The following is a 12,397-nucleotide window of genomic DNA, read 5'->3' as shown; positions in this document are numbered from 1 at the left end:
TGAGGATTATGGGTGTGATTGTGTGATTCAATTGTCTGGAACTCTTCTGTTTAGTTTTTATCTCCCTTTGTCCCTTTGATTTTTGCACCATGGACCTACTTTTTGGGTCAAATGGTGCATAATGTAAGGGATGGAGGGAGTATTAGAGAAACTGTTGCTTCACTTCCCCAGTGGCAGGATTCATACTAAAGTGTTACTATGTTAGGTTGTGTTGTATAGCACCTAGTAGCAATAGCACAAATTTTTACCTTTGAAAATTATCATTTAGTGGGGCTTATATCAGCAGCAAACCACACTTATTTCCATATCTAGCAGCTACTCTGCTTTGCCTTTTTGTGTTCATGCTTCACTTATGATTAATCACATTGACATTCTGTAGGACATTCTTCCCCTCTAAATGTAATTGTTTGTCAAGTGACATATGCTTGATGACTTATTTAATTGTCTTTCATGTATCTTTTGACGATGTTAGTGCCCAACATAGTTTTATAGGAGGAGCCATTTCTCAGTTTAATAGGCCTGTTCTCTGAAGGGCCAAGTTAACATATCATGCTTATGCATGATGAAATGTTTAATTGTTTTTTTGGTTTAATAGGTCTCCTCTTGGAAGTGACCAAGCTTACATATCATGCTTCATTAAGAAATTAAATTATTAATAGTATTGGATGCCTTTTGCCCTTTTATAGTTAACTTTTATAATGTTGCATATTTAATTACATGCCTTGCATGGAGATGAGTATATTTTGGGGATATGCAAGTATTTTCTTCATGACTTTCACGTTCTATGTCAACATCAGTTGATTTGTCAGAGTAGTTAGACCTTCAAGCTTCAAGTCTTCAACCATGTCTTTTACGACAACGGGGAAAATGTATTATTCCCACGAAATTTTAGATGTTTAGTTGAGTAGGTCATGTCATTTTAAAATTTGTTTATGCTGCTAAGATTTCTAACTCTCTCCCCTCATCTTCTATAAATTATATGCAAAGTACACAGTAAATTTTATCATATGTAGTAATATACTAATATTGCATCACCTAAACCAGCTAGCTACCAGATTTACACTGTAAGTTTCAAACGATTCATTGCATTCTGTAATACTTTCGTGTTCTAAGAGGTTTTGTTACTGGTTATAATAGTTTGCAGTCTTTATTCTAATTAACTTTGGCGCTATTGTTTAGTCCTAGATTCTTGCTTCTGCGTGAATAAAAAAAGTAGACATAATAAAAATTTTGCTTCTACATTTTGAGCGGTGCTTTTTAGTTTTTTCTTCTAATGATGGACCAGCCAGATGATCATGACCTGCTACATCCTGATGTCCTTACACCCTTCCATTCAGAAAATATTTTTGATTTATCAAATGATAGGAAATTTCGAGTGAAAGGTGTGAGTTTGCTTTCAGACATCCCAACCAATGTTTTTTTCACTGAATACTCAGCTCTCTGTAAACCCTCTGATTCTGATGCACCTCCTGCCTTACTTCAGTTTGTCGAGTCCATATCCTACAGGGGAGGTTTCTTGGGCTTTCAAGTAAAGGAGCCTTCTGATAGAGTGATGAATTCAATAGGTAGTTTTACTGATAGGAATTTTCTTACCATTTTTAGGTTCAAAGCATGGTGGTGTTCCCAATGGGTGGGAACTAGTGGATCAGATTTAGAAATGGAGACTCAATGGATTCTCTTCGAAGTTCCTGAGATTAAGTCATATGTTCTCATTGTGCCCTTAATTGAGGGTAGCTTTAGATCTGCCCTTCACCCAGGGGATCATGGGCATGTCATGATCTGTGCTGAGAGTGGTTCTACCCTAGTGAAATCATCTTCTTTCAAGGCCATAGCTTATATTCATGTTAGTGATAACCCATACAACATAATGAGAGAGGCCTGTAGTGCTATTAGGGTTCACCTTAACACATTTAGGCTCCTAGAAGAGAAATCTACCCCTTCAATTATAGATAGATTTGGTTGGTGCACTTGGGATGCTTTTTACTTGACTGTGGATCCTCAAGGTGTATGGTGTGGAGTTAAAGATTTCACTGATGGTGGTGTTCCTCTTAAGTTTTTGATCATCGATGATGGGTGGCAAAGTATCAGTTTCGATAGCGATGTACCTCCTCAAGACTGTAAGGACATTGTCCTTGGCCGGGAACAGATGACAGCAAGACTTTACAGACTTGAGGAGGGAGAGAAGTTCAGAAAATACAAGGCCGGATCTTTAGTTTCTACCAATGCTTTTGCATCCTTTGATCCCATGAGACCAAAGTTGATAATTGCTAAAAGCATTGAGATCAGGGAGACCGAGATAGCTAGGAAGAAGGCTTTTGAGTCTAAGATGCTAGCAGATCTACCACGGCTGAATGTTAAGGTAGAGAAACTGAAGCAGGAATTGCAGGAGATGCTCAAAGATAAAGCTGAGGAAGATAATACTAGCATATATGATGGATATAATGGTATGAAGGCTTTTACTAAAGATCTTAGGACTACGTTTAAGGAATTGGATGACATTTGGGTATGGCATGCACTTTGTGGTGCTTGGGGCGGTGTTAGGCCAGAAGCTACCCATCTCGACTCCAAGGTAATGCGGATTAGGATCTCCCCTGGGCTTGATGGGGTGATGGAGGATGCTGCTTCAGTAAAGATAGCCGAAGGAGGAATCGGACTTGTCCATCCTGATCAAGCTACCACCTTCTATGATTCTATGCACACATACTTAGCTAGTGCAGGAATATCAGGTGTTAAAGTGGATGTTATTAATGTAAGTACAAGTCTTTCCATGTTTCCCTTTAGTATATACTTTAATTTCTATCAAAGCGAATTGTTTTTTTTATCTGGTTTTTAAATTAGATGTTCAAATTTTATGTGATCTGAATTTTTTACTTTTTCTTTTTTGTTTCCTGAATATTTGAAATCATGTAATTAGACCACCGAGATCATTTTTTTTAATTGAAAAATTTGTTAAATTTACTCGTGCTTGGGTATAAGAACTATAATAAAGGCGATGTCTGACAATATTATAATTTCTGAAATATGATGAGCTGATTTAATATGACCTGATGTGATGAGAAATCAGCTCTCAACTTTGGAATATAGTTGATCGAATATAGCCTAACTCAATACTAATCATTATACTCATGTATGGGAGACAGACCCTCGAATATTTGTGTGAGGATTATGGAGGTCGGGTTGAGCTTGCTAAGCGTTACTATAAAGGGCTAACAAAATCAATGAAGAAGAACTTCAATGGCATCAACATACTCTCAAGCATGCAGCAATGCAATGACTTCTTTTTCCTTGGAACTAAACAGATTTCAATGGGTAGAGTTGGTAAGCTTTCATCTATAACTATTGTTATTGGACATCAATCTGGCCTATATTTTCGAGGCACATCCTGATTTCGAATATTTTATTTAAGCAACGGCCTGGTGGTCCGGTCTGATACTTGTATTAGGAACTTGAACGATTAACAAAATCACAAAATGTTTTTTTTTTCAGCTGATGACTTTTGGGGAAAAGATCCATACGGCGACCCAGAGGGAGAGCTATGGTTACAGGGGCTACATATGGTCCATTGCTCCTACAACAGCTTATGGATGGGTCAGATTATTCGTCCTGATTGGGATATGTTTACGAGTGATCACGTTTGTGCTAGTTTCCATGCTGTCTCACGGGCCATTTGCGGAGGACCCATATATGTGAGCGACACTCTTGGATGCCATGACTTTGATCTCCTAAAGAAACTCGCTCACCTTGATGGCACTATCCCTATATGCCAGCACTTTGCCCTTCCCACCAGAGATTGCTTGTTCAAGAGTCCTCTTTTCGACGACAATACTGTCCTCAAAATTTGGAACTTCAATAAGGTAACCAAGACTATTCCATTCCATTATGTTTATTACCTTATTATGCCACACACCATATGCACCCGGGTGTACAGTACAACAGAAGCAGTCCTTATATATTTGTTTCCTTGTATACTTTCTAATCATAATTTGCTCTTGGACAGTATGGAGGGGTGATTGGAGCATTCAATTGCCGAGGATCGGGTTGGGATCGGAAAGAGCGAAGGTTCAAGGGCTACAAGCAACATTACAAGGCTATAAAAGGTTCAGTTCATGTTAGTGACATAGAATGGAATCAAAAGTTGGAAGCACTAGAAATGGGCTATGCTAAAGAATATGCAGTCTATCTTTACCAAGGAAACTCTATAATTTTAATGAGCCATGACTCTGATCCCATTCATCTTGACCTAAACCCATCTACTTTTGAGCTTTATAGTTTTGTACCAATCAAGAACATCATCGGAAATGTCAAATTTGCCCCTTTTGGTCTGACAAATATGTACAACAGTGGAGGGACAATTCAGGAATTGGTATACAAAGAAGAGGGTATTGTTTGGATGAAGATAAAAGGAAGAGGACTTTTCTTGGCCTATACAAATAAGGCTCCAAATAAATGTATGGTGAATGGTGATGAAGTGAAATTCATGTGGACTGACCATATCAAGATCGAATTTGATGTGCCTTGGGTTCATGAAACTGGGGGTGTCTCTATAGTGATTGTTCAATTTTCGATATAGTTTTTGTTTATGATTTTGTATACGATAATGATATTATCTTATCGTTAAAATTTTGTACGAGGTGGACTCATCTGCAATTGTTATTCAAAACCTAATTAAGATGGACTTTAGATCGAATCATTAATGATAGTAACGAATATAACATTGCAACAAGACTCCACAGTTGAAAATCATCGTGCTTACTCGAAAAAAAACATCCTATACATATTGCATTTAAGATCTAATTTGCTTTTGTAAAGAAAGAAAAAGATCTAATTTGCTAATATTATTACGAAATTCGATCCTAACCAAGACGTCCATCAGTATCATCATCGTGCAACCAATGCATAATCAAGCCATTAGTCTTCGACAATGCACGTTTAAACAACACACCCATAGACGACGCTTCGCCTTTAATCATCTTTTGCTGTGAAGACGAAGCCTGCGATTCCTGCGAAACTACCCTTTCGACCTTATAAACAAGATGTTTACAGTACGAACCATTACCTTCAAATTCTTGAATCATCTCAAAGAACAAATCAGTATTCATTTGACACTCACTCAAATTTCCCTTCAGCTTCAAATTCATCGAGATAGCATGAGAGTATTTCCGAAAATACCCTTTTACGAAATCCTCGAACCCTTTAGGAGGTGACCTAAGGATGCTAAGCATGGTCTTGTGAGTTAACACGAAATCTTTCTCGTCTTGTTTGTCATAAATCTTGGTGAACCTCAATTCACTCCCTTGAATATACTCAAGTATATGGCATATATTCGACGTTTCCGGGTCCCACCAAAGGCCCGAACCAACGCTTTTGTTGGACAACAAAGTAGGGTTCCAATCGAGAAGGTTTGGATTATGGTGTTGAAAGATTTGCGGAGGTTTGGAAGGGTAATCTTTAGGGAAGTAAATATCGAAGATGAACAAGCTGTAGGCGTAAGGACTACTCGGTAAGCCGACGATAATTGCCCTCATCAAATCCAATCTAGTCTCATAAGACCTTACAAAGATGGACTTAGAGAGGTTGTTTTCGAGCACGTCTCGCTCTTGCTTGATCCTACGCATTAGTTGGACGTGTTCCTTGACTACTCTTCTTGAAGAATACATGAATTGTCGGTCCAAAGGCGGCCGAGAGTTTAAGATGAAGTGGTGATCAATTGGAGGGACGGAAGTGATGTCGAAATTCTTGAAGCTCTTGAACTTTAGATCAACGGAGTCTAGGATTTCTTCAATCTCTGATGTTTTGTCAAACATTGTTGTTGTTGTTGTTGTTGATTCTTCTTCCATCTTGTTTGCGTTTCTTGGTAATTTGTGTGTTAGTTTCTGAGCTTTGTTTTGATCAGATGAAAAACTCTCAACTCTTGTATAAGAGTTGAAGAATTATACGGAGTTGGTTATTTATTTTTCCAGTTTTGAGTGTAATTATGATTTGGATAAATATGTAATTTGAATGTATTTATTAGGATAAATATGTTATTTATTTATTTTTTTAGATTTTTTCTTTAGAGGGTTGTTGAGAATCCCACTAAATCAGAGATACTATCTCAATTTTCGAATCAGAGTATAACTAACTTTTCTATCCATTCCAAAATCCAAAAAAAAAAAAGAAAAAGAAAAAAGAAAAAAAAAGCCTAGGAATTAGTATGAAATTAATCGAGTTGGATAATGTGTTTAATTAATTGAGATTAGTGTAACTACTTGAATTGTTGAAAGGTATAGTTATGAAATTAAAAGGCGGATCGAATCGAGTTGGGTAATTTGTTTAATCAGTGTGGAACATAGACAACAAAATACAAAACTTGACACTAAGAGAATGTATGGAGTATAAATCAATAAATGTATAAATTAGAGCTGTCAATTTGGGTAAACGAGCCGGGTTTGGGTCAGGTCAATTCGAATTAATTCCATAACCTATGCGGGTTGGGTTTGGGTTTGGTCATGCTTCAGTCGAATCACGTCGGGTCATACTTCTTATCGGGTTTGGGTCGGGTTTAGATCGGATTAATAACAGGTCGGGTTATATTCGAGTCGGGTGAACAATAGGTCGGGTTTTCACGGGTTAAAACGGGTTAGGGTAATTCTCGGGTTCGGTTCAAGTCAATAATTTGCGGGTTAGAATCAGGTCGGGTTCGGTTCAAGTCAATAATTTGCTAATTATAATCAAGTCGAGTCATTTTCAAGTCGGGTCATTCTCGGGTTCAAGTCGGGTTCGGTTTAAGTCAATAATTTGCGGGTTACAATCAGGTTGGGTCATTCCAAGTCGCGTCATTCTCGGATTCCAGTCGGGTTATGTTCAAGTCAATAATTTGCAGGATACAATCAGGTTGGGTCATTTCCAAGTCAGGTCATATTCGGGTTCAACTAACTATAAATAGATAATTATCATTTTTATCAAGCTAATTATTTCCTTTGACTATAATATATATGACAATATACTAGGGAACTATAATTTATAATTTAGGAAGATAATTATCTCCTTTGACCATACAACAAATATATACTATATTTAACTCTTAAATTTGAGGATGATGCTTAGCTTCTTTCTTTTGCTGGCCTAGACCGACTTAGTCTCCCTAGACAAAATGCTTTGATCAACAATAATAAAGTGGTCTAAATTGCATTTAAGGTGATTTGAAATCGGGTCAAGAACAATTTGGGTTGAATTTAGATCAGGTCAATAACAAGTCGTGTTAATTTCGAGTCGGATTAGTAACAGATCGGGTTGAATTTTTGGGTCGGGTAAATAATAGGTATATTAAAATTCGGGTAGGGTCAATAACAAGCCGGGTTGAATTTGGGAGAGGTCAATAACAAGTCGGGTTGAGTTTGGATCGGGTTAGGAACGGGACGGGATGAATTCAGGCCAGGTTAGTAACAAGTCGGGTTAAATTTGGACTTTGACAGGTTAAAACGGGTTAGGGTCAATTTCAACTCAATTCGGGTTCAGTGCAAGTTAATTAAATTGGCCGTTGTAAACCGGTAAATCAATGCAAGTAGTAAACCAGTAAATTGGTCGTTTAAAAGCAAATTGGATGGTTCCACACACCCAATTATTGAGTATTAAGGACCATGGTAAACATTTCGGCAATTTTTATTTTCGGGCAAAAAAAGTCAAAAAATTCAAAAATTAGAGGCTTATATCCACGCTTTTTGAGAAATTTTGGAGGTTTCGGGGCCCGGTGTCGAAAAGTCTTGAAATTCTATGGGATACATCTCGGGGTCATATAATGCCGTTTGGAACCATATATGATCATTATTTGTTGTCATAAATGTTCGTGGTAGGCTTGAATTAATGAAATCAGTACAAATTGTAAACCGGTAAATTGGCCGTTTAATAACAAATTGGATGGTTCCACACACCCAATTGGATTCCCGGAGGATATTAGGGACCATAGTAAACATTTCGGCAATTTTTATATCCAGGCGAAAAAAGTCAAAAAATTCCAAAATTGAAGGCTAAAATCCACGCTTTTTGAGAAATTTCGAATGTTTCGGGGTTCGGTGTCGAAAAGCATTGAAAATTTAAGGGATACATTTCGGGGTCATACAATGTCATTTGGAACCATATATGATCATTATATGTTGTTATAAATGTTCATGGTAGGCTTGAGTTAATGAAATCGGTGCAAGTTGTAAATCGGTAAATTGGTCGTTTAAAGGCAAATTGGATGGTTCCACCCACCCAATTGGACTCCCGGAGGATATTATTGACCATGGTAAACATTTCAGCAATTTTTATTTCCGGGCGAAAAAGTCGAAAAATTCCAAAATTGAAGGCTATCCACGCTTTTTGAGAAATTTTGGAGATTTCGAGACTCGGTGTCTAAAAGCTTCGAAATTTAAGGGATACATCTTGGAGTCATATAATGCCGTTTGGAATCATACATAATCATTATATGGTGTCATAAATGTTCGTGGTAGGCTTGAGTGGATGAAATCGGTGCTAGTTGTATACCAGTAAATTGGTTGTTTAAAGGAAAATTGGATGGTTCCATCCACTCAATCAGACTCCCGGAGGTTATTAGAGATCATGGTAAATAATTCGGCAATTTTTATTTTCGGGCGAAGAAAAGTCAAAAAATTCCAAAATTGAAGGCTAATATCCACACATTTTGAGAAATTTTGGAGGTTTCGGGGCCCGGTGTCCAAAACTCTTGAAATTCTAGGAGATATATCTCGGGGTCATATAATGCCGTTTGGAACATTATATGATCATTATTTGGTGTCATAAATGTTCGTGGTGGGCTTAAGCTAATGAAATCGGTGAAGGTTGTAAACCAGTATATTGGTAGTTTAAAGGCAAATTGGATGGTACCACCCACCCAATTAGACTCTCGGAGGGTATTAAGAGACATGATAAACATTTCGTCAATTTTTATTTTTGAGCGAAAAAAAGTCAAAAAATTCCAAAATTGAAGGCTAATATCCACGCTTTTTGACAAATTTTTGAAGTTTCGGGACTCGGTGTTCAAAAGGCTTGAGATTTTGGGGGGATACATCTCGGGGTCATATAATGCCGTTTGGAACAATATATGATCATTATATGTTGTCATAAATGTTCGTGGCAGGCTTGAATTAATTAACTCAGTGCAAGTTGTAATTCGGTAAATTGGTCGTTTCAAAGCAAATTGGATAGTTCCACCTTCTCAATTGGACTCCTAGAAGGTATAAAGGACCATGGTAAACATTTCGGCAATTTTATTTTAGGGTGAAAAAAAGTCAAAAAATTCCAAAATTGAAGGCTTAATATCCACACTTTTTGAGAAATTTTGGTGGTTTTAGGCCCGGTGTCGAAAAGTCTTAAAATTTTAGGGAATATATCTTGGGGTCATATAATGCCATTTGGAACAATATATGATCATTATTTGTTGTCATAAATGTTCGTGGTAGGTTTGTGTTAATGAAATCGGTGCAAGTTGTAAACCGGTTAATTGGTCGTTTAAAGGCAAATTGGATGGTTCCAACTACTCAATTGGACTCCCAGAGGATATTAGGGACCATGATAAACATTTCGGCAATTATAATTTCCGGGAGAAAAAAGTCAAAAAATTCCAAAATTGAAGGCTAATATCCACACTTTTTGAGAAATTTTGGTGGTTTTAGGGCCCGATGACGAAAAGCCTTAAATTTTAGGGGATATATATCGGGGTCATATAATGCCGTTTGGAACAATATATATATGATCATTATTTGTTGTCATAAATGTTCTTGGTAGGCTTGAGTTAATGAAACTGGTGCAAATTGTAAACCGGTAAATTGGTTGTTTAAAGGCAAATTGGATAGTTCCAACCACTCAATTGGACTCCCGGAGGGTATTAGGGACCATGGTAAACGTTTCGGCAATTATTATTTCCGGACGAAAAAAAACTCAAAAAATTCCAAAATTGAAAATCCACGCTTTTTGTAAAATTCAGGATGTTTCGAGAACCGGTGTTGAAAAGTTTTGAGATTTTATGGGATACATCTTGGGGTCATATAATATCGTTTTGAACCATATATGATCATTATAGGTTGTCATATATGTTTGTGGTAGACTTGAGTAAATGAAATCAGCGCAAGTTGTAAACCGGTAAATTGGCCGTTTAAATGCAAATTGGAACGTTCCACCCACTCAATTTGACATCCGGAGGGCATTAGGGATCATAGTAAATATTTCGGCAATTTTTATTTCCGGGCCAAATAAAGTCTAAAAATTCATAAATTGAAGGCTATATCCACGTTTTTTGAGAATTTTTGGAGTCTTTGGGCCTGGTGTCGAAAAGTCTTGAAATTCTTGGGAATATATCTAGGGGTCATATAATGTTGTTTGGAGCCATATATGATCATTATTTGTTGTAATAAATGTTCGTGGTAGGCTAGAATTAATGAAATCGGTGCAAATTGTAAACCGGTAAATTGGTCGTTTAAAGGTGAATCGGATGGTTTCACCCACCCAATTGGATTTCCGGAGGATATTAGGGTCTATGGTAAACATTTTGGCAATTTTTATATGCGGACGAAAGAAAGTAAAAAAATTCAAAAATTGAAGGCTATTATCCACGTTTTTTGAGAAATTTCGAATGTTTCGAGGCCCGGTGTCGAAAAGCATTGAAAATTTAGGGGATACATTTCGGGGTCATATTATGTCGTTTGGAACCATATATGATCATTATATGTTTTCATAAATGTTCATGGTAGGCTTAAGTTAATGAAATCGGTGCAAGTTGTAAACCGGTAAATTGATCGTTTAAAGGAAAATTGGATGGTCCCACCTAGCCAATTGGACACCCGGAGTGTATTAGGGATCATGGTTAACATTTCGGAAATTTTTATTTTCGGGTGAAAAAAAAGTAAAAAAACTCCAAAATTAAAGACTAATATCCACGCTTTTTGAGAAATTTTGGAGGTTTCGGGTAGAGTTGTCAATTCGAGTTAACAGGTCAGGGTTGGGTCGGTTAGAGTGGGTCGGGTCAACTCAGGTCCGGTCAATTCGGATTAATTCCATAACCAACGTGGGTCGGGTCAATTCGGATTAATTCCATAATAAGCTATGCGGGTCGGGTTTGGGTTGGGTCATGCTTTAGTCGGGTCACGTCGAGTCATACTTCTTATAAGGTTTGGGTCGTGTTAATAAAAGGTCGGGTTACATTCAGGTGGGGTGAGCAATAGGTTGGGTTTAATTCGGATTTTCACAGGTTAAAACGGATTAGGGTAATTCTCGGGTTCGGTTCAAGTCAATAATTTGCGGGTTATAATCAGGTCGGGTCATTCTCGGGTTTGAGTCGGGTTCGGTTCAAGTCAATAATTTGCGGGTTATAATTAGGTCGGGTAATTTCCAAGTTGGGTCATTTTCGGGTTCGAATCAGGTTCTGTTCAAGTCAATAATTTGCGGGTTATAATCAAGTTGGGTCATTTCCAAGTCGGGTCATTCTCGGATTCAAGTTGGGTTATGTTCAAGTCAATAATTTGCATGTTACAATCAGGTCAGGTCATTTCCAAGTCAGGTCATATTCGGGTTCAACTAACTATAAATCGATAATTATCCTTTTTATCAAGCTAATTATTTCCTTTGAATATAATATATATGAGAATATACTTGGGAACTATAGTCTATAATTTAGGAAGATAATTCTCTAGCTCCTTTGACCATACAACAAATATATACTATATTTTAACTCTTAAATTTGAGGAAGATGCTTCTTTCTTTTGCTGGCTTGGACCGACTTGGTCGCCCTAGACAAAATGATTTGATCAACAATAATATAATAAGGTGGTCTAAATTGCATTTAAGGTGATTTAAAATCGGATCAGGAACAATTTGGGTTGAATTTAGGTCGGGTCAATAACAAGTCGTGTTGATTTCGAGTCGGGTTAGTAACAGACCGGGTTGAATTTTTTGGTCGGGTTAGTAATAGGTCTAGTGAAATTCGGGTCGGGTCAATAACAAGTCGGGTTGAATTTGGGTCAGGTCAATAACATGTCGGGATGATTTCGGGTCGGGTTTGTAACAGGTTGGGCTAAATTCGAGTCAGGTTAGGAACGAGTCGTGTTAAATTCAGGTCAGGTTAGTAACAAATCGGGTTAAATTCGGGTTTGGACGTTTTAGGTCAATTTCGGTTCAAATCGGGTTCGGTTCAGGTCAATTATTTACGGGTTACATTCGGGTCGAGTCATCTCCAGGTCAGTTCATGTTCGGGTTCGGGTCTCACATACTCTAGTCAACTCGGGTTTAGGGTTGGTTTCAGGTTGGGTTTGGTTCACCATTTTTTTCATGTTCAGATGGGTCGGTTAATAATCGGGTTTGAGTCTGTATTTCGGGTTGAGTCAACTTTTGACATGTATAATGAAGATATGCACCGGATATTCGT

General features: G+C 37.5%; 1 protein-coding gene across 1 annotated transcript; it reads left to right on the top strand.

The window, feature by feature from the left end:
• Positions 1-1,166: 1,166 nt before the first annotated feature.
• Positions 1,167-4,682, top strand: LOC145591753 (stachyose synthase-like). Its single transcript, XM_081648258.1, has 4 exons — positions 1,167-2,749; positions 3,141-3,318; positions 3,487-3,854; positions 3,998-4,682. The coding sequence occupies exons 1-4, from the start codon at positions 1,274-1,276 to the stop codon at positions 4,568-4,570; spliced, it is 2,595 nt and encodes an 864-aa protein (XP_081504384.1). The 5' UTR covers positions 1,167-1,273; the 3' UTR covers positions 4,571-4,682.
• Positions 4,683-12,397: the final 7,715 nt, after the last annotated feature.

This window comes from Chenopodium album, chromosome 2 (assembly GCF_948465745.1).
Source record: "Chenopodium album chromosome 2, dcCheAlbu1.1, whole genome shotgun sequence".
Lineage (NCBI taxonomy): Eukaryota > Viridiplantae > Streptophyta > Magnoliopsida > Caryophyllales > Amaranthaceae > Chenopodium > Chenopodium album.
This window is presented reverse-complemented; position numbering and strand designations above follow the sequence as displayed.

Coding starts and splice junctions, on each gene's coding strand:
- LOC145591753 (XM_081648258.1), top strand. CDS start 1,274: ATGATGGACCAGCCAGATGATCATGACCTGCTACATCCTGATGTCCTT. Junction 3,319..3,486: donor GATTTCAATGGGTAGAGTTG/GTAAGCTTTCAT, acceptor TTTTTTTTTCAG/CTGATGACTTTTGGGGAAAA. Junction 3,855..3,997: donor AAATTTGGAACTTCAATAAG/GTAACCAAGACT, acceptor GCTCTTGGACAG/TATGGAGGGGTGATTGGAGC.